This window comes from Pithys albifrons, chromosome 9 (genome assembly GCF_047495875.1).
Source record: "Pithys albifrons albifrons isolate INPA30051 chromosome 9, PitAlb_v1, whole genome shotgun sequence".
In the NCBI taxonomy this organism is placed as follows: domain Eukaryota; kingdom Metazoa; phylum Chordata; class Aves; order Passeriformes; family Thamnophilidae; genus Pithys; species Pithys albifrons.
This window is the reverse complement of record NC_092466.1, coordinates 15,901,936-15,925,172: the sequence shown is the minus strand read 5'-3', so window position 1 is coordinate 15,925,172 and position 23,237 is coordinate 15,901,936. Positions and strand designations below refer to the sequence as shown.

Sequence of the window (23,237 nt, the reverse complement as noted above, 5' to 3'; positions counted from 1 at the left end):
AAGATAGACAGTATATAAAAGCACATACACAGCTTTATACTTGTATATGCAACTGACATGTATATGGTCAGGAAAAGGGTATTATAATAAGAGCTTTCAAACTTCCATGCTGCAGTGTAAGCAACAGGCTGCCATACCAATAAGTTTTGTCATATCTGTCAGTGAAGTAACCACTTGGAAAGACTGTTATAGTTTTTCATCAAGTGTAACCATTCTCTCATGTGGGTCATAATTTCATCTGTGTAAAGTTTTTCCTATTTCATTGAGAGCTACTGCATGTCCAGGGTTTTCTCTTCTATTCAAGAAGTTTTTTCATCTTTATGTGAAATTTTTAAATGGCAAGTGACTCAAGATTAATTTGTTAAACTGGAAATTAAGCAATCAGATTTTTCCTCTGCATAATAGTTACCCAGGCAGTTGTGACTGAGCATAGTACAAACGTCAGGATGAATGGTCATATTCCATTAAGGACTGGCAAACACCTATGTCCTCACTAAGGGAAATACATCTCTCTGGATGTAAACCTTTTGGCCCCAGTCCATTTCTGTAGTCTGCCCTGCACTTACTCAGAAAAGCCATTGATGCCTGTGGGAGTTCTGTCTAAAGATGTAGAGGAATCTCGATGCATATTTGTGATTTTATGAAGATTAATGGATTATTTGGTTTATGTTGGTAATCCATGCCTTCAAAACCACTTTGACCTGCAATTATACCTTTTCTTATTAATCTGGAAAATTTATGCATTATTGACAAAGCTACAAGGAATTGAATATAGATAGCATAGCAGGAAAACACTTCATTGGTTTTATTTTTACATTTATTCAATGCAGTCCAGAAACAAGTGTAATATAACTCTTATTTTATTACATTGACCATAAAATATTTAAAAAGGACTTACTGGTCTTGGATAAGTAGTTTAATATGGGACATGCATGCTAATAGGAAAGTCAGTTTTGGATGACAGAAATGCAACAGCAGAAAAGTAAGTTAACATGAAACTTTGTAGACACACTTTAAAAGATGGCATGAAAGAAGTCCTTTCATATCCCCTTACCCAAATGCATCTTCTCCATTCTTCTGCAACTTCCCCTCCCATATCCACTTTCTAGACTTTAAACCAATTTTTCACAATAGAATGTTTAGAAATACAAGTAATACACCCAATAAAATACATTAATTATGATGAATGATAATGGAAAAGAAAATCTGGCATAGTTGTCTATGTGGTAAGGATTTTTAACATGGAAGCAATCAAAGATACAGAAAAGTCTTTTCATTACTGACATTGGTGAACTACACATACTGTGTTTACTTCTGTCCCTTTTTCTGTCAGTGCTGGTTTCATTACTCTTGTTGGAGTCAATCTTGTTTGTATTGTTAAGGGAACTGCAATTATTAGTGACTGCTGCCAGGGCTCCGTTCTTGTCTTCTTCAGCATCTTTGTCATCATCCTGATAGGAAATCAAAGAACAGGTATTTAAGTGCACGCTTCATTACCTGTTTATTTTAGAGCTGCGGCAAATGGGATTTTCATTATGACTCCTCCTCTATCTCACTCCTCAACTTCAAGGGCAAGCACCTACATGCACAAGACAGCTCCTTTCAGCTTTCAAGCTTCCATTTATGGGGAAAACTCTGGCTTAAACAACATTGTACTGCAAAAACTTTTGAAGAACTGTCAAGAAAAGTTGGACTTGTTCAAATATGGACCACTAACTTTACTTAAGGCAGCAGCAAATCCATAAAAGGGACAAAATTAAGCTGTCTTCTGCTCTGGGCAAATACTGGCAAAGGTTAGTGCATAGAAAATGGTTAAAGCAAAGCCCCAGCCTGGAGATGGAGAAAGCAAGGAAGGTGCCAGACCAGCTACTCAAGCTAGATGCACTAGTCAGGCACCCTCCTTGTGTGTAATTGGCTACTCTATTCCAGTACTTTGTGATAAAAGTCAAGTTATTTTTTAAAAAATGAAGTAAAATACAGAGGGACAAGCCCCACAGCTAATCCAATACTAAATAGCTCGTGCTACTTTCTTTCAAGTCCTGAAACCCATGCTTTAATTTCAAAGTTATGCTAGGGTTAAACATGTTTTTATGTGCTTCACTGCATCAAGACAGGTCTTTGGAGAACGTTGCATAAGCCTTCTGGTGGGTTTTGTTTCTTTGATTAGAAATGGCTCAAAGCCATAAAGTTCATGTATGAAATCTTCACCCTTTGAAGTCAGTGAGTTTTCTGTTACTGACTCAGAGGACACAGGATTAGACACCAGCTGCAGCTTCAGCTCTAAAACTTCCTTGAAAGTCCTGGGGTATTTAGTTTAGTTTGGGAAATTGCAGAGATACCAACAGACCTAAGCTACAAAGATGGGCTCCAATTTTGTATCTAAACTAAACCTTATTATATATACTTGAAGGAAGGGTCATTTTCATTCAGGTAGGCGTACACATAATTTTCATTTTCTCCTGATAATTTTATTGCCTCCCAAATCAGTGGGTGGCATAAAAGCAAGAAAAGTCTAAAAAATGTATTTGTGAAATGTAGAATGCACAATCTCTTTCCTCTGACCAATTTACTTTTTTCCATTTGCATTATGAGAAGAAACAGATTATACAAGGACAAACTTTGTAAAGGTTAAGATGTACAGCCCTATGTGCCGTCAGAGAAAAAGCTCATTTAGAAATATTCAAGCTATTAAAGAAAGCTCATTAAACCACCTAAGTGATCTCCATGCCAATGCAGAATGCTATTCTGCCCAGGGTACATGTAGATGGCACCGTCCTTGAGTCTTTCTTCATCTAAAATTAGTGACACCCTGGAAAATTAAAGTAGAGTCTGTCCTCAAACTGCTGGGATTCAGTGAAGCAGAACAAATGGAGCTAGAAAAGGGATTATCCCTGCTTTTCACTTTCAATCAGAAAAAAAAATTAAAAATCTGGTATATTTTATTTGAAAGTGATAAAACGTAGCTCAACACATCATTCTAAAAATACACTGACCACAAAACCTTGCTCATCTTTCATCCAGCCTACCACATCTTCATGTGAATTCTGAAACCAAAGGCTGGATAAAAATCTGCCTATAAAGCATTAAGAGGATCAATCCATAAAATTCCAGTCTGAACCTTAAACAATCCCCAGGGTCGTACTAAAACTCAAACCCTGAGTTTTACTTGGGGCCTGACTCTGCTATAAATACCTTTCTTCTGCTTCAAAAGGTTCAGGCAGCTGAGGGGAGTACTGGGGATGGCAGAGGAGCCTTTGTCAGCAGTCCTGGTACTTGAAATGAGGCACTGGAGCAACTGCCTAATGAATGCACTCTGCACTTAAAAAGTAAATAAAATAAAGGAACCTGACAGAAGAGACCTGGCTTTTTCCCACTGCTCTCATTTTCCAGAAAGGGCGAAAAAAAGCAAAACAACACATGTACTTTAAAACTGGCAGAATTTGTGGCACTGCTGAGTGTAAGTCTATTTTTCTCCCAGGTAGGGCTGGCTATAAGTTGTTCAGACTTAGTTTTACTTCAGAGCATTGACAGGACATTGCGTACATGCCATTTTTCCTTTCATACAACTGCATGTGAGCAATTTGCAGGAGGCTGATGTGTTATTAGGCTGTTCTTGACTCCTTTCTACTTCCCAAGAGGCAGTTATTACTTAAACAGAAGTTACTGCATGTGGTGCATGTGTACTGGATTCTATTTGCAGCGTAACAAGGCAGGGCTCTCACAAAACAGAGAGAAATTTACAGCAGAAGTGCAGTATCACATTGCTTGAGAACAGAGCATGATAAAAGTCTAGGCTGGTTTACATCATCTTAAAAAAAAAAAGTGTTGTGAGTGTCGAAATGTGGCTCTAATTAAAATATCTGGATTTTTTTCTGCATTCCAGCTGTCAATGAGGAAATGGCAGTTGGAACTAAGAAGGGCTCTGTTTGGACACCAAATCAGTAATATCCAGGAAAGGTGCTGCACATCACCTGAAAAGCACTGTATGTGGCACCTGATACTGTGGCTGCTGTTTATACTAACTGAAGTGTTTGCTGACATCCAACATGCAACAGAACTCAGGGAAGTTGTCACTTCAAGTGGATAATAAAGCTGCTCAAGAATAAAAATGTTTCAGCCTAGAGTGTTGCACAAATTTAGCTTATGCAGTGCCCATGAAGACTGAACATCGCTTTCACAGAAATGCCACACAGGCTGAACAGCACCCTTGTAACCTTATTTGCAGTTTTCAAACTGTTCTCAATTCTGCCTAAAAGGCAGAGGTTTAAGTGAAAGACAGAGAAAATCCAGGGAGGAATTCTCTGATTTGTAAGAGGGCACAATTCACACCTGTGTACAAAAGAGAAGAAACTCAGGAGAGGCAACCTCTCAATTTAAGCAGCCTGTTATTACAGAGCTGATGTAAACGGCACATTCTGCCTGACCTTCCTTGCAGCAGGTGGTTCCTCTGCTTTTGCCACTAGCTTTGAAGTTGTCTCTGTGGGTCCTGGTTCACATGATGTGAGACACTGCAACAGTGTGGATATGATGAGCTTTCTCACCAGTTTATATTCTAAATTGGAGATCTCAAGGGCTTCAGAAGGATTCATATGCTAGTGCCCAGCTGCTTTAAAGAGTAAAGTGGAGAAAAGAGGCAAATACAACTAATTTCTACACAAGAGAGAGGGTGACATTTTCATTTCACCTCCATTTATTTACATAATTCTGAGTGTAAATTTTCTATCAGCTTGCATATGGGAATAACAAAATGGGAAGTGAGATTTCCAATTAACCTGTGCCCACAAGAGAATACGATAATGAGAACAACACATTTACAGTGACGATACTCACACATAAATTACTAAGTACATCACAGACAGGGACATGAAATTTTAGCTGGTACTTCTGTCCTTGTGATGTTCTGTTTTTTATAATGAGAAACCAGAAATACAAGTCAGGTGTGCTCTCCATGACACCCTGCTCCGTAAGAAGTGCTTGTCCTTGGCTACAGCAGGAAAAGGACATGACAGGTTTTTTACTTATTCTACAGAGTCAGAGTTGATCTAGGGTCAAATAACTTCCCCCTCCCTTATAGTTTTATCTTTGTGAGGGGAAGAAGTAAGTTTTGGTGGCTTGTTCACTCCTGATGCACAGCAGAAGGCAGACAATATGCCTGAAGTGAAAGACTATCTTTTGACCACTAAGTCCATCACAAAACTTTACCTTAAGTCTTTCTTTCTTCCTCATTTTGGGGCTGTACCTCCACTTCCACGCACATGTCTATGAGTTTTCATGTCCACTCCATCTGCAAGCACTAGTACATGCTCCAGATGAAAGGGAATCTGACACAGGCAGGTGAAGGCAAGGGCAGTCATAAGTGCCCTTCACAGATCCAAAGATGCTTAATCATCCAAGCACTGAAACACTTTACTGTCTTACTCAAACCTCCAATAATCTACCCCCCCCACCCCACCCCACCCCCCTCCCCCCGCCCGTGAGCAAAATGACAGCCACTTCGCAAGATGGATATGCTCAGCGGGAATTGTCAGTGATGTTACCTTGCCAAGAAAAATTACTTTGAGGCTTTCCACTTAAATCCTCATTCAATATGAGTGTTTGCCTGTTTGCAGACAATCCCCTGATAGATTTTATCTCATAAAACCCACTGGGTGGCTCAGCTTTATGTCCATTTTGCATTCTTCCTCCACATACCTAGACCTAAGGACAGCTTTGAACATATTCCTGTACATTTACAGGAACCCATCTCTCATCCAAACACCCAAAATCACATAGTAACTGATGAACTATCTAGACCTAAAAGCCCCCACATATTGGCTGATCTTCATTGTTTTGAAGCTCTTCCACTTGAACTTAATATCCTGTTTCTTGAGTTTATGTAGGGACTTTACTCAGGCATTTGTGATGCTCTGTCCTAGTCTGGCTTAAATAGTTGACAATATTTCTTCATCTGCCCATTTATCCCTACAGCACTCAACCAAACTTCTATCTGCTTTTTCTGTTATTCTCATTTTCCATGTTTTACTTTTTTCTGTTAAACCAGAAATTTCATAAGCTACTTAAAATTTTCTTTTCTCTCATGCATATTAGATTCAGTTCCATAATTAAAAGCTGCAAGACAATCATCTTCCAGCTTCCTTGTGATTTCTTTTTCATTGCTTATGAAAGCAGTGCTATACACTAGAGATGGAAGATGTGACAAAACTTCTTGTGAACCTGTCCTGATTATTTCAGCCAGATGACAGTCATCAGACTCAAAAATGCCTATGTTTATTTCATCCGTTTTTATTTTAAATATATTTCACAGTATTTCAGAGTTGTGAGAAACTCATTAGAGCAGCAAAAAGTGCTGTTGTAAGAGTGATGCAGAAGAAAAAGTAAATCCCAGTCTGAGCTTCAGCTGCAGCTGTTGAAAGAGAAGGTATGAGCAGAAGGCTGTAGGGATCTGATGCACCCAGGGCGTGAAGCTCTCTGACTCACGTTCCATGTGCAGGCAGGTTTCATAAATGAAAAGTGATAAAACTTTTTTTTTCCATATTGCAGTAAGAACAAGTCACCAAGCTCAGTCTAATTTTTGAACTGAAGGTAAGTATGTGATTTTGCCTGGGAGACAAGTGCCTGTGACTTTTGTGATATGTCTAGCACGTTGTTTGATAAATGACCATAAAGTCCATGCCAAAAGAGAAGGGTGCTTCAGTTTGCTTGATCTCTTCCAAATAAGCTCCAGGTACACAAATATTTTTTGTTTTTCTCAAGATTATTATGTTTCCCTGTCCTGATTCTCAAAAATAAACTTCCTGAAATACATTTAGTATTACTGCTAAGCTAATTCACTCTCTTTAGTAGGTATATTTTAATTCTAGTTTATAGGACAACAACCAAAGACTTAAAATACCTTTGGAAGTTCCTTTGAACTGAGTTGATGCAGAGTGCAGAAATGAGTCACAGCATACTCTAACAGTGCTCCAAAGATGAAGCTGAAGCAGATACCAAGGTACACATCAATTGCTTTAATAAAGCAATTAGCATTTGGGAGTGAAGTCCTGGCTCCCATCATCAGTGTAGTCATTGTAAGGACAGTGGTAACACCTGCAGAATGCAAAAATATGTGTTCTGATATAACCTGCATAACAATGAAGGCCTCCACTGCAAGGGCCCTAGCATAAGAGAGTTTCACATGGCTCTGAAACTCTGAGTATGCCACAACATTTAATGGGTCATGTTTTAGAAAGAAGACTTTCAATGAAGTTATGATTCTGAAGTCAAATGCTTAAAAACACTAATGAAAACTGTTAGTAAAGCTGAGAAGACTAGACATTAAAATGAGAGAGATTTTGGTGTCATGGAATGCATATTTATAATTAACACATTATTATTGCAAATCTATGCAAAAGCTCCCTTTAAAATATTCAGATATCATTTTGCTTAGTGCATTGTCCACTGGCCTCATTTGATGAGAAATCCTTCTTTCCTATACTGTAGGAGTGTTTTTCCCACCCCACCTGCAGCCTGATCAAAACTGATTTGCATTGTTTCCCTTTCAGAACATCCTTTATTTGCAATTAATTATATTTAATCTCTTATAATTCTCTTATTATTCATGTGTTAATTAGTATGCATCATTAGACCTCACAAAAGCTTCATGATTCTGTCTGTGCATGCCATGTGTTTGAATATGTTTAAATTATTTCCAAAATTATGGATTTTTTAAATTTGTTTTCAGCAGCCTCCCCTGCTTTCAAGTCTCCTGCAGCTCCCAAAGACATTTTTCTTAGTTAAAGATAGCAAGGCTTTAAAGGGAGTCCACATGATATACTGCATATAGCAAACCAAAAATTCAGAAGCATTTGCAACTTTGGGAAATGGATGCCATGTATGTGCAATAAAGAAAGTATCTTAATGATCCAGCTCTTGATTTGGTTTGGTTAAATTTTTCTCACCTATGCAGATTCTGGCTGGAACCGATGACTGGCTTATCCAAAATGATACCCAGGAGAGCACAACCAGTAGGATTGATGGTACATATGTCTCTAATATGAAATACAAGATGTTTCTCTTGAGTTCAAAGTGAAACACTAGTTTTGGGTAATGTCCTGTGGAAAGAGCAGGGAAAAATATTGTGAAGGTATAATTCATAAAATGTTCTTTGAAATAACAACTTGCATTACTTCAGTGCATTACAATGCAGTAAAAGCTTAAAAAAAAAAGCTTGGCTTCAGCTATTTTAACACAAACATTATGCTCTCTGGGACCTACGTTTGCTTCCAATGCCATGTGCTCTAAGTCAGAACAGAACTACAGAACAGTATATCTACTTTAGTAACAACAATATATACACAGACAGGCTATTTGTGCATCAGGTGCACTGTGAGACACAGACAAACAAGAGCACTTTTAAAGGCTTGAAGGGCAAGTAATGGAAGGCTAGAAAATGGATGGTTAAGTTTTCATTTTTGAAAGAATTGTGTATACCGCATCAAGAGAACAATAAGACTTAAAACCAGAAAGAATTGATAGAGTATGTAGTCTGACCCTAATCACAAGCCATGAAATTTCCTCAATTATCCCTTGCTTTCAACTCAATCATTTTGGTTGGAATAGAGCCCACCTTTCACACAGACATGTAGGGTTAGTTTAAGAATATCCAGACACACAGCATCCAACATTTCAATGACAAAATAATTCTGTTAAAAAATGAAAGTCTAATTTCCAATATTAATCTAATTTCAGTTGTCTGCCATACTGACTGCCTTTTCACTAGTGAACAAAGGAGTTCTCTGGTAGTCAGTTCTTTCTGCTTCCAAAGGTGCAAATACACTGTATTTAAGGTTCTTTTTTGTAAGTTCATTATCAAAGTTTGACTGATAGAAGAAAGAATACAAGACTAACATTAAACTATCTCCATGAGGCAGGAGATATAAACATGTTTTACATCATCATCATCATCATCATCATCATCATCATCATCATCATTTTTATGTGAAAAGAGGAACATTAACCAGGGTACCTCTATCAAGGCTGTAATTTTTACCAATACAGTTGTTTCAATAAATATCATCATACTAAAACTGATTTTAAGTGTAAGTAGACCAAAGTAAAGCACTCAAAAGTGCCCATCCTTGAACTAAATCGAGCACCAGTGCTATAGAAAAGCAGTAAGTCTGTACAACAAAAGACTATAGCATAGAGCATTTTTAGGGAAAGATAACTAGATACTCCACTAAAGTAATTTGTCTTGTATTTCTGTGCTGACCATAGGGAAGGATGTGGTGCCATATGCCCAGCAAAGGGGAGCAAAGAGACTGGACTATACTTCCTGCAGTATACCACAGGCACTTAAAAGTTCCTGTGGTTCAGCCTTAGGAGAACTTGTGTTTAAGAAGCAAAACTATGAAACAGCCAATATAACCATACAACAATACCTGCTCCCTGGTAGTGCCCTATAACTGCATGTCCATTTACCTTAGTATAAAAGCCAAGTGTGTACATGGAAAGTTAGTACAAAATATCAAATTTGAAAGTCAAGGTTTGCCACCTTGCTGCAATTTCCAAGTGTAGACAAGTCCTTGAATATTACAGTGTTATTATTTTTCCTGATGCCAGAAATTTCTGAAGTAATGTGAACAAATAGAAATAGAGATGTAACAGCTTATAGCTGAGTAACTTCTTGGAAAACAAAAACAGGGCATTTCTCTAAGTTTAAGGCTTTCTGCTTGCCAGAAATCCAAAGACACATCATGGACATGATAATAATACTGTCAGCATTTCTCTAAAGAGTTCAGAAGAGCTTTTATAATGGAAATTTTGAAGCAACCTATATATAGATTTCATCAGAGCTCCTCCTGTAATAAAATGAAGGAAGCAGTAGTCGAGAAAAAGTGTTCAGTGCATACTTATCATGCTAAAGAAATGAGCAATGGCATAAAATGAAGATAGGGAAATATTATAGTCCCCTTTTCATCTACACCACACATCTACCAGAAGTCATCATCTCTCAAAATAATAGACTTGCTACTCCAGTTGCATGAGTTGCATATGAGAAAGTAATGCTGTATCTCATTGCCTTTGACTTGGACATCTGAGACTATGATGCCATCCTCCAAATCAAAATTGAAGCAGGTTCATGTAATCCTAGTCCTGGCTTTACTAGAGTTAACTCAAGTACAGCTCAAATTAACTCCTCAAAACTGTCATTTTGCACCTTGCTTGAATATCATTGACAACAATATACTTGCAATAAAATGAAAAGATGTTTTTTTCATTCAAGTTTCTGGCCCATGATGAGTGTCACCTCAGTGTGAGGCTGCTCTCATTTAAATGTGATGGAATTAATCTCTGTGGAGATAGCTAAATGCAGCAGACATACCATTAGCACTTACCAAAGTACTGAATTACTGTGTTTAACAGTTTCTCAGATGACTCAACTTAAATGATTGTCAATATACGTATTCCAAACACACCAAAAGGTGGAGTATTCTACTTAGGTCACCCCACAGCAAAAGCAGATTAAGCTGAGTTATTTGGGCTTTTCCTAGAGGGCAGAATCACCAAGCTAGACAGTAGCTCTACCTTGTAGATGAAGCACAAATCTAGATAGCTGACTATGGTCTCCATACCTACTCAAGCCTCTTTACTGCTAAGTACCCTAAAAAGTAGAGAAAGGTGGCAGAAAAAGTTTGATTGGATCCAGCTGACTACTGTTGTTGCAAATCACAAAAATTATACCAGAATAGGCTCCTTCTCAGTAGCCGAGCAGGTCTAGGTTCTAGGTCTAAGGCAGATCTTTATGAAAGTAATAAAAACTAGTCTATTCTGTTTTATAGCTTATCTTTGAAGTTTGGCTTTTGGCTTTTAAAATTACATTGTAATTTATAGTGTTGATTACCTAACACTTTGTGTAGACTTGCCACTGATGTTTCAATCAATAATGACTGCTGCTGCACTGCTTGAGAAATAGATATAAACCTGAATAGGCTTCCTTACCACTCTTGGTCATCCATTTTCTGATTATCCCATTTTTCTGCTGATGGCAGAATGCTGCATCTCTGCTCTTTTCTGCAGCATCTCTGACCAGCAGATGGTGCCAACTAAGACACCAGATGGAAGGAGTGATCCTCTATAAATGCTGTCAGCGATTCCTAACTCTCACTCTAAGTGTTATGGGCTGGGAGTGTCTTCCCCACAGCTACTTCCTATAGACTTTTTGCTGAACTCTACTCCAGTAAAAGACTGCTCCACATCACTCTTTATGTAAGAAGCACTTTGGTATCCTGCACAGGGGCATGCAGTCAGACACAAAAAGCATACTTTTCTCTATCATGAATTATTTATGCTAACCCCTGGGGTGTCTGCTAAAATGTGTGATGATGTACATCTCACACAAGCACGTCAGTAGAATTCTACCAATGCATCATTTTCTTCTCTTCTTGCGTCTTTTAAGGCCATACTACAGGAAAGCTTTAAATAGATTTTATGACCTTAACTATAACTGAAGAGGTAGTTTTCAGTGTGCAATTTTTTATTGCTTGTTTAGAATGAATATATGAATTAAGGAATTGGTATGTCCCCGATTTTACATGACAAATAATTTGTGCACTGAAATGCAATTCTCTGGCTGCTCTAGGATGCTAAGGGATATATATTCTTAATATGATACTACAACTCCTTTGTCCCTCCCTCGGAAAAAAAAATCAGTCTTCTGTTCTTCATAGTTTAGACCTTATAAACTAACTCTTTTTTTACTTGCTTTTCAGAGGTGAACTAAAGGAAATGAAAGCTCAGGACAAGCTTCTCAACATGTGTTTCATGTTCATGAAAACACTTTACAAAAAATAAGTTTGAAATTCAAATTTCCTAAGAATGAAACAAACCCTTCCATACAGTGTTTATGTGCAGATATATTTATCCATTTATCTTACCTGTAAAAAAAAAAAAACAAAACAAAAACCAACCAAACAAAACAGAAAAAAATTATGCCACAAAGTTTTCCAAGAGTTCCTGCGTATTTATGTTTATATTACAAGGGAATTTGCAGAAGTTAATAAAAAATGCCTCCTGATATCGTTGATATTCATTCCATTCATTGCATTTCTGTATGTTTTTATGTTACTGCAACTTTTTCAATACATTTTCCAAATTTCTTTTCTTTCTAAATTGTTCTACATTGCAGAATTATCTCAAAAACAATTCATGATGAAAAACTCTTCAACCTCAACTCAAGTGGAAAACCTTGCTTACAAAGAGGGATTCTATAAGCTCAGATAGGTAAACTGATCATAACACAGTAACAGATATATATGCATATGTAATTGCTTGAATCTTATGTAAGGCTGATCAAAGACTTGCCAGATAAGATTACTACTGAATACAGCTCTGAGATTGCAAACCTAGTATGACAAAGAATATGTTATCAGAAATGACTATTGGAGAGCAATTACAAAGAAACCGATAAAGGAAATAGAAGAAGTTATTTAGCATACCATACCTCAAAAAAAAGTACTGAAAATCCTAGAAAACCTTGATTATTAACTAATAAATCTCCTGAACCTTGGGAAACTGCAGATTGCCTGTAGGACAAAGCAAGGTAGTGCCTCTATTTAAAGAGACTGTGACTGATAAACATACGATCTGTGTAGAGTCTGTTATATTTATACACTCTTATACAACCTTTATAGTCTATATATAGTTTGTATCCATTTTAAATTTAGATCACTAATTATAAGCAAGAGCAACTCATTACTGGCTTAGTTGTGACATCCCCCCTGAGAAGCTGGTAACTGTAGTGGCCAGGGGACTGGAGAGCTTGAGCACTGTGTAGCCAAACAAGAACTGATGGGCTTCTAGCCTGAGGAGGTTAAAGCAGGATTTATGATAGACATCAAAACCCTGGCAGTGACTGCAGACAAGAACAGCAGCCAGCTCCCTTTGCAGTCTTTTTAATCGAGCAAATATCCTGTCTATGTGCATCAAGAAGTGGAAACTTACTTTAGGCTTCTGTCTCTTCTTTCCCTCTGTTCTGCCAAAATAATACCTTCGAATATGCCAAATTTTTTGACTGGAAGTTTTTCAAGCAGAGAAGCACAGTGAGAACCCTGACTGCCTGATATGTCTCTCCCTGACTTCTGGGCTGAAGATTCAGCAGATCTGAGCAAGCTGAGCCTCTTCACTTCTGCTGCCACCAAGGACTTAGCAGGAGGGTTGTAGTAGTGAGAGCAAGACTTAAGGAAAGATGCTGAAAAAAAGCTATCAACAGCCAATTAGCCTGAAGTTTTACATTGGTTTTGCTTCTTTCTCCAGCTAAAAATGGTAATTGAGATTAATTAGCTATCACTTGCTGTGAAAATAGAAGCATTTATCAAGTGGGAACACATGGGGTCTGTCCTGTGTCCAGTACTGCTCACTAACAAACAGCCTGACATACCCAGTGTCTGTTAAGAGTGGAGTGTTATGTTAGCACATTGGAGAACAGGTTTAAAGCTCAAAAATATCTCAATTATGAAAAACAAAGTAAAATAAGGTGCAATTCAACAAAGGCAAGTACAATGTCCTGCACTCAGATGGGAATTACTAGCTCCCAGAACTCAGGGAATATGTGATTACAGGGCAATGAAGTAAGCAGAGAAGTAGAAGGAATCACAGGTTGAACAAGGTGAAAAATGCAAGATAATTTTCTACAAGAAAAACAAATACCAACCTAGAGTGGATAAAGAGGAACAGAGTTCATGGAACACATTAATTAAACCCCTGCATCCGGTCTGATGGGAGCAGGGTATCCAGTTTTGAGTGCTGCATATCAGCAAAGACATGAGAAATTTGATTGGAGAACAATAGTAAAGGGAGTATATCTAGAAAATTGGTTATATAAATTAAAAAATATGAGAATTGTTGGTCTCAGAAAATATGCATCTGTCTTGAAACAGTGAAGGGGCTGCTGAAAAATAGCAAGACATTTGTCTTCAATATCCACATAATGGATTTGAAATGCAGCAAGGGAGATCAAGATTAGACATGAGGAAAATATGTATGTAATAAACACCAGAAAAAAAAGATCATCTAGGGAGGCTGTGAAGCAGACACTTTGGAGGTTTGTCTGCCTTACTCCTAGAAACATCTGTCAGGAAGTAGGCTGTAGATATAGGTGACCTTGCCTTGCGACATGAGAAAAGATTAAATGAATTCTTAAAGTGTATTCCAGCCTTATTTCTATGATCGTTTACACAAAAAGCTAGACTGTAACAGTCTTTCATTGCTTTTATGTTTTTCCAATAAGAAAAGTAAGCTTTTTATATCAGTATCTGTTACTCTGAGAAGGCAGGTGGTGTTGGCTAGACAGCTAAAACAAAAACCCAGCATCCACTCATGAAAATAGATGGTTTGGGGGTCGAAGAGTGTATCAGTGCATGCACAATGAGTGCTATTGTTTAAGGCATGTAGGAAGTGGTTCCAGCAATTAATTTGCCCATGTCCAAAATGAAATTGTTCTGTACAACAAAATCAACACCAAACCCTAGCCAGCAATCTTGCTAACATTAGTGAAAGTGACTTACTCTTATGTGATTACAATAATGTGATTACTATTATGTGATACATGCTGTTCTACAAACAAGATTAATCCACAATGTACTTTTCTTAAATTTACTGAAGTTAATTATGCAGGAATTTTGCTGACTGTGTTTTAAATTTGGCTCTGTCAGTGGCTGTATATGAACTAGGGCTTTGCACTGTTGTACAATATTTCACTTGCGCAGCAGCTGTACTGTCTGTTCAAGTTCACAGAGTATCAAATCCTGATTGGGTTTTTTGCTGTGTTAGGGAATAGTACACACAGCTCTTCTCCCATAACTTTAGCTTACGCCTTTTGAATTGTAGCAGTTATAAATAACAGTTATTTATAATGCATTGTTTGTTATAAAATACTCTCATCTATTTATGGTGTTAAGGAAATGCCAAGAATAATTTTTAATTTCAAAATTGATTTCATACCTCCATAATTTAGTTATTTTTCTCTTTTAATATGGGCTACAGTAGGCACTGCTTTCCAAAAAAATCTGTAGAAAACAGCACCAAATTCAGAATGACTCAATAGAAAATTAAGAGGATTAGGAGATTTAATTTTAAAAGTACTAATTTAATTTTAAAAGTTGATAACATGGCTTTCTTGAACAGCAGAACTGAAACAAGGAGGTGTGAGTAATTTTCATCTAATTAAGTTGCATGTCTTAAAATGTATCATTAAAACAAGACTTTATACATATGATTCCTGCCAACACAAAGGGATAAAGACAGCAACATTTACTGGAAAAAGAATACAGTTTGTCTGATCATGCCTCTTCAACTCTAACTGGAAACTAATCTTAGTCTATCCAATTAAAAAACAACAACCCTAAACAAAAAAAAAATTAAACAACAACAAAAAAACCCAAATCACACAATAAACACTAACAAAGAAAGAAACAAACTGGAGGAAAAAACAATTACAATAACAATGCTAACAGTTCTTTTTTTTTACAGTCCTGATTCTATGATAGAAAGTGGTAAGAAATCAGCAAGTTTCCTCTTCCACTTTTCTGTATGATGAACAGGTTCTAATACCCTTCTGGGAAGAAGAACAGTAAAGGACTACTCTTCTTAAATTGAACCTGAAGCTGCTTATCCATAAGCTGTAAAGAGGAGGAAGGCAAGCAGAAGTCACTTATGCAAGAAACAAGAAATTCTGTTATCCTAGAGCCTGCTAGGATGTATTTCATTTCTACTTTTATATCCTCTTAGAGAACTTTGCTTTTTAGCCCAAATTAATATCTGAAATTAGATAACAGGTTTATCTGTGTTGTGTTATTAAAGTAGAAATACCCAATAATAGACTAGAGAAACTATATTTCTGTGAGTCAGAATTAGTAGCATATCCTCTGGTGAAGCTGCAGTTCTAAAGAATGTGTGTGTCTTAATTTAAAGATCACGCTTTTGGCTGGTGCGCTGACTTGAGCAGAGAAGAAACTGAGCCCACAGCAAAGAGCAGCAATGAAGGACGTAAGAGTAACTCAAAGAGCATAAATCAGGTTTTGCAGGTTTTAAACTCTCTGAAAGCCCTTTCAGAATCTCTGGAAAATAAACAGGAACACACTTTTTCCTGAGGTTAAAGTCCTGCAGTTAAAAGAAACTTTCTACAGGAGTTTCCTAAGATCAGCAGATGAGCAGGTCTGTGGCAACGCCCTTCCCTAGGCAAAGGACATCAGGCTGAGCAATCTGCACTCTGCTGCCCACCAGGCTGGGCAAAGGCTGCCACAGACAAAGAGCAACTCTCACAAGCAGTAGTCATGAAACTAAACTTCCTGCAGTGGTTAAAACACCCAGCATATTCTTGGAACTTCCACAGATGAATAGAAGCTTTTCACTTGCCTAATAAAGCCAGGGTGGCTGTTCTGATCTGGGTACTCCAGGGGTCCCTGGTCTGCCTCCAGTTTAAATGCCCAATTTACAGGCTACTCTTCCTTCACACGAGTTCTCCCTGACATTACATGGAAGAAGACCTCTTGTTTATAATTCTTTAGATAATGTGTCGCCTCCAAGAAAATGCTCAATCTCACTCTTTACATTAGCTGTATCTCTGCTTGTAGCATCTGGAAAAGTATTTCGGGCTTCAAGCATGTAATTATTAGAATATGAAGACTGTCGCCCTAACAGAAAGCAGTGTGCTGAGTTCCTTAATGCTGCTCTGTTTCCAGAGCCATGCTACAAACTGTACCTAGAAAATGTTATAAGAGTGTTCTTACCTGTCTCATATACAGCTTCAGATACGGAAGTAAAGTGGTCTTCTACTGTGTATTGTGCCAGCCGGAGTGTGTCCAAACCTCGAACTGAATCATTTCCTCTGGTCCAGTAAAATATGACATCATTGATGTTATAACCCCCTGTAGTGATACACAAGCCAACAAGAGTGTTTATTTTATGCAAAAATCACTTTGCGTTGAGCAAACTTATGGTTCAGCTGTTTCTTATTTCTCTGCCTAAAAAGTAGAATTAGACATAAACAATGGTGGGTTTTGTCAAAATGTGATGCCTGTTCACAACAAAACCCCCAATAACATGCAAAGTCTTACGAGCTAAAAGCTGACATTTTTGGAGATGGTCTTATTGTATCTTTTATTTCAATAGAGATGACAAACTAGTAAAATAGATTAATAACACATGGTATTCTAAAGGCAAAAGCTATTAAGCCTTAAGGAAATAAAGCTTTTATTAATTACTGCACTGCCAGCATTTGCACTACACATGAAGTGAGCCTTTTGTTGCGTCCCAAGATGCTGTTTTGTGGTTTTGTGCATTTGGTCCTCATTCCCATAGAATGAACGGGTGAGGAGAGCAGCAGAGCTGCTGATTGCTGGTGCTGTGCTTTGACCTGGGCTTAAATCATCACTTGGGATGACATTTTGGCTTAGGAGCTTGGATACTTCCCAAGGACACCAGCTTAGAAGCTGAGGTTTCTGCAGGCTCAATAATGTGGCATGCTTCAGGGGCCCCAGGAGGTTTTCTCTTAACCTTCAAATAGTAATTAGGAGCTGGATGAATCATCTATCAGAAGGCAACTGTATTTTACACACACTTGTCAATATGCAGCACAATCATAGTTAAAATAAATCTGTAGCTTTTCTCCATTATATAAAAGGCAGCCACTTTACAAACTAGTGTATATGATTAATTCAAGATTATGTTAATGCAATTTACATGTTAACAGGGAGCATTTGAACATCTTTCTTCTGTAGCTTACTTAGATCAATCATTCTTGTATTTGACAGACTTACATTGTGCAAGTTAATAGCTAAGCTTAGGAACAGAAACACGTGCAGATGATTATTTTTAGACCGCAGTAAACTGTAAGTAAATTACAGGGAGACAATAATGCAACACATTGCACAGGAGTACATGCTGCAAAAAGAACAATCACAGAAAAAATTATGTTTTAAAATTAAAATAAAAAAGCCTTTTAATATTTTTAAGTGATTGACTTTTTTTCTTGCAATGACAAAACAGAACTGAGTTCCCAAAACCCTTTCACATAGGAAAAAAACTAGTTCAGAAATTTCATTGTAAAGAAACACTGGGCTGGTTACCTATTAAAATTATGATTTCACCTGAAAAGTCTTTCTCTGCTCATTCCTTAAATGTAAATTTTGTTTTCACTAACACTGGCAGTTATGTGAAAAGGGATCATGACCTGGAATCTCTGCTCACATTATCACATTTATAGCAATTAAAGCCAAGACACTGCTGTGTCAAAAGACTAAGCCAAAAGCATTTGTATCCAAGCTAAGTTCTCGATTCCCTAAAACCGTATGCTGGAAAATTTCCCAGGTTTGGGAGATGTAAAATAAAAGTAACATTTCCTATAAACAAATGATTTCAATGTCCTTAGTCAAAACAAAGAGGTTCACAGAAGTTTTTGTGCATAACTTCAGACATGGATTCATTTTACTTCCCTTCAGTATAAATGACCTGCAGACATTCAAATAAAGTCCAAAGAACAGAGAGTACCATAGTAGATTCCTTTTTGTTTTTATGAGACATTCAGTCTTCCAAGTTGTGTGAAATGGGAGAAGTTTTTGGTGCCCACATGGTTCATAACAAGCATATCTCTAAATGGAGATTATTTTGCTTTTGTTCCAAAATATTTTCATTAGCTGAGTAATTAGTAAGTTTTGGTGATCCTTCCAATGAAAATTCTTTGACAATAATAATTCCAAAACTCTTAAAAATAATTTCCATGGAGAGAGCCTTCTCTACAGTCAGTAAAGTTAGATAGCAAAGTGCTCCCTCTGTGCAAAGTTGGATTTTATGCAGGGGATTAATATATCACTAATTATAAAATGCTTTAGAAGTTTATAGACAAAATCATTAAGCCATGTTATTTGGCTTTTACAAGTAATCTCTATTCTCTTTACATGACACTCAGTTATTACTCTAACTAATTCCTCAAGGCCAAAATATCTCATTCCTGTACATTGTTGATACAGTATGAGCTGCTAATGTCAACAGAGTTAACTACAGGAATAGTAAATTTGGGATTAAACATTCGTAATGCCTAATACAAATTAGTTTCTTTACCTTTCTGTTGCTAATTTTAATTTTCCCTGATTGTCAAGCACAAGTTAAGTGTCTCCACATGGCTCTTCACTGAATAAATGGTAATAGACAAATTCAAAAAGGAAACAGAATTTCAGAGATGTGCCCAAGACATGAATATGTATTTGGAATGGAGGCCTCTGTGGGGGAAAAATGAAGAAAAAACCCTTCAGGCCAGCATGAATGAATGGTGGCATTCCCTACCACATGGAAGAGAGAATGAAGCACCCCACGCCCAGCAGTACCAACCAAGATAGGAGCTGTCCAATTTCCCAAATGTCACAGCAGCCATGACAACAGAGACTCAGAGTGGCAATTCTCTGTTTCCTAACATATGCAAATATTACCTTCTAAAGGGGAAAAAACAATAGGCATTTTGGCCAAAATGTGTTTTACAATGTAGAAAGTGTAAGTCAATTAAAGTCATTAACTAGTAAAAACAGAATAGTATGTTGTAAATGTCACTATGGGTGTTTTATTGTGTACAGTCATTACTTCATAATATCATTACATATTTGCCTTGAAAATCACTTAATAAAGGGCCTAGCACTTTGTTTCAGCTGAACGATTTGCAATATATTTTACATTTTGTTTAAAAACATCAGTAGTTGTGCAGAGGTTCATGTATGTTTGCACTCACAACTCTTAAACTGAGGTAATGGTCTTTGCAAGCAGTATTCAAGGATGATGCCATTATTCATCTATAAATTACCATAGCTTATTTCATGAAGAAACAAACCGCATTTCCAGTCTATCCAAAAGAAAGGATTACAGTGCACTGAAAAAAAAAAGGACCACAGCCAAAGGCATACTCTTTCCTTTTTGAATTTATTGCTTCTAGCTGTTTTCCTCAAAACTAAACTCCAGCGTCATGGGAGCATTTGTTAGGACATGACTATGTTTTCCCTATGGACAGGAGACACTTGTGTGCTGTTGAAAAAGCAGATGGAATCAATCTGAAAAATGCTTGGTTTTAATTATATGGGGAATTCTCTTTTTGTTTTGTTTTTTTTAAATTCTGTCAAATAAATTGTAAATTCCTGTGGGACATAAATTTCTCTCTGGAACTACAGAAAATACTAAATGACTCATTAGGCATGGCTATTGATTTATATCCATATACATTGATTTACCAATCTGCTCTTCCAAAGGAAAACAAATTAGAAATAAATCCCAACTCTAATTCAAATCACTATTTGCTAAACAGACCTTATATAACTGCGTATCTAGAGGGACTCTTGTGTGAAGAAGGTTTTTGGGTTCATTTCCCTTCTGTTTCTATTTAAAATGAAACTTTTAAGCTATCTTCTAATTGGTCGTTATCAAAAAGAGATAAAGAGCACACACACTTCTGAAAAGATACAGAATAAAACTTGACAAGTACTGAAAAGCCTTCCAAAAGATTCTGAGTATGTAGTGACATGTATTTAAATATATATTTTCATCTTACAGAATCGATTATTGTTTTACATTATCTCATGCAAAACTTATTTTGTAGATTCTTGAATAACAGCAAACATTGACTACAAAAATGCATGTTTGGGTGTTTGCAAAATAACCTCACCTACAAGGAATTAGAGAGCATATTTTAAAGAAAATATGAGCACATTCATTGATGAAATGTAAGGTACATTTAGTCTTGGTCCATCGATTGACAATGTCTTTTCCCAGGGCAATGACGCAGAGACAATTAAATAAGTCAGCAAGATCTGTTTATATCAATCTCAGAACTGTCCATGCAATTACCATTTTTCAGTATGAAAATAGTAAATTTTTAAATATCAACTATATGCCTTACAAATAAGCCTTATTCTTTTTTTTTTTCTTTCCTAAAGGAATTGTGTTTCAGGGGGAAAAATTACTCTGAGAGGGGAAAAAACATTTGCTCGTCTGTGCTAAAAAATGCCTGCTCATAGAACTCCCTCTGAAGACCAACAGAGTAACTGCAGGATGAACTGCAAAAGCAAGCCCATGAGCATCTCCTGAGTCTTTGCTTCATCATTAATAGCATTGCAGCCTTTCAGGAGTGCCATGTTATTTTCAGTGATATCTCATACATATATCTTTGCACAGAGACTCTATTGTAATTCAACAGAGACTGGTCACATTATGTCCCTTGTCCTCTTTGAAAATTCCAGATGCTCTGATAATATCAGCATTAGAAAATCACATATTTTTCTAATTGTATACAAATAATAAAGATTAAGGGTCTTACAGCTTTCCAGTTGCAAAGTACATGTCTGTTTATCCATTGGATATTTAGTCAGATCCATGCTGCATGAAACAGTTGTGGTGATCCTTGGAAAAAAAAATAGTTTGCTAATTATTAAAGGCATAAAATTACACATTAGTGAAAATAAAAAATGCCATATATCTTTATTGAAATACTATTTTCAGGCAAATAACTATTGAGAGGAAGAAAAAAAAGATCTATTTACTGGTATATAATATGCAAGAGTAATACCATTCCAAACAGGAAACCCAGATAACTGGGTTTGCTCCCTTCTCACTTACAGTGCATGTTTTCCTTTGTTATTTTGTAATATATTTTAAGAGTTTGTTATATTTATCAAAACCTATTATAAAGGATAATCCACAATAAATACTGCGAATCAGTCATGGCAATTTGCCTTCCTATGTGATGGCTTCGTTGCAAACAACTGGAATGGCAACATGCAATTCATGTGTTGGGTCTACATGAAAGCAAAAGGGTCTATTCAGGGAAGAAGAGAAGATCTACTATTAAACTTAAGCATTTATTAATATCAGACAATAATATTACATATTCATAGAACTACAATACCATGCATATTCTACTTTTAGAACCACAGACCCATTTTCTTAAGTAAAAAATATGCTGACCTGGAAAGTTTAAAATGTAAGTAGACAACAATTATAAAGGCTGATACATGGCGAATACATACCGTATAGCATACAAGACTGTTCCATTAGGGTATATTCTTATAAGACGATTCTCAACAGTGACATCATGAAGAAAAGACCTTTTTGAATCCACTATGAATGTATCCGGTACCCAAAGCATTTCCACAAGCCGACCATCTAAGCTTAAACTCTTATTACCATCAAAACAAAGTCTCTCATCAGTCCATCGCTGCCTTAAAAATATGGTAGCTGTGTAGTCCTGAAAGAGAAAAAAGAAATTATCATACAAAGGAAGCCTGTGCTGTATTCTGTTTTACAGACGTATAGGGAAATGCTGTTGGGCACAAATAGCCTGTGACTCTCCAAGTCACTGGCACTCCAAAAGCAGCTGTACTGACTCTCATACTGACAAGTATTCTAGTGCTCAGTGGGAGGCTGGTAGATTTTGTTCTTATGGTCAATTGGAATTTTACAGCAAAAGCTGATGACCTAAGTCTGGGGCTATAAATCAGCTGAAGTCATTGGAGCTTTGTGAGCAGATAATATGGCTCTGTAAATCTGTAAGTTTTAGAATTATTTATGTAAGTGGTTCCAAACATAATTTTGTTCATATAAACTACTAAATAATGAATTTTTTTATGAACACTTTGGAAAAGTTGAATAAATTCAGATAGAGAAAAGAGGTTAGTGAAACAGGAAAGGGATCATCATCTTTTAGCACAATTTATCCTTTCCACATCACAAAGGAAACAGTGGTACCAAATTTATCAAGACCTTGAATATAGCGCTCAGCCCAATTTAAATATGCCTGGCAGTCCTGCAAAGATCACATGATTTCTTAAAACTTTTAAATCAACTTGTGATTTTATGGTGTGTTTTTATAAATATTGTAAAGTCATCTGAAGTTCTGACCTTAGTTCCCCCTTTTTAAATAGTAACTAACAATTACTAATACACTAATATTTAATAGCTGATTAATGAATTTCAGCTTTTATTTCTAGGCACAAATGGAGGATCTTCAATTAGAAAATAAATTCCATTTCATAGTTTGTTCAAAAACAAATGATACAAATTTCATGAAACACAGCTGGAATAAATTAATGTGTGACAGTAAAAATAAAAGAGAAAAACAGTCTAAGATCAGCTGTGCCTAATCATAAGGAAAAAGAGTGGCTTCAAAGGCACATGAATACATCTTCATTTTTCTGAAATACATTAGGATTTAGACATTTCAGCTGGAA

At 36.6% G+C, this 23,237-nt stretch overlaps 1 protein-coding gene across 3 annotated transcripts in view; it reads right to left on the bottom strand.

Annotated features, from left to right (window-relative positions):
* Positions 1 to 818: 818 nt before the first annotated feature.
* LOC139675594 (gamma-aminobutyric acid receptor subunit pi-like) overlaps positions 819 to 23,237 on the bottom strand; it is a 48,072-nt gene continuing 25,653 nt past the window's right edge. Inside the window, exons 1-7 of one of the 3 annotated variants that reach the window (XM_071563476.1) lie at positions 22,395 to 22,403; positions 22,038 to 22,255; positions 21,329 to 21,411; positions 16,767 to 16,904; positions 7,938 to 8,090; positions 6,893 to 7,086; positions 819 to 1,451 (exon numbers count right to left, since the gene is read on the bottom strand). In XM_071563476.1, coding sequence (XP_071419577.1) covers positions 1,140 to 1,451; positions 6,893 to 7,086; positions 7,938 to 8,090; positions 16,767 to 16,904; positions 21,329 to 21,411; positions 22,038 to 22,255; positions 22,395 to 22,400 — 1,104 coding nt within the window. In that variant the 5' untranslated portion in view covers positions 22,401 to 22,403 and the 3' untranslated portion in view covers positions 819 to 1,139. Of the gene's footprint in view, positions 1,452 to 6,892; positions 7,087 to 7,937; positions 8,091 to 16,766; positions 16,905 to 21,328; positions 21,412 to 22,037; positions 22,256 to 22,394; positions 22,404 to 23,237 lie in introns of those variants that run through there. The other 2 variants (XM_071563475.1, XM_071563477.1) reach the window with 2 other exon arrangements.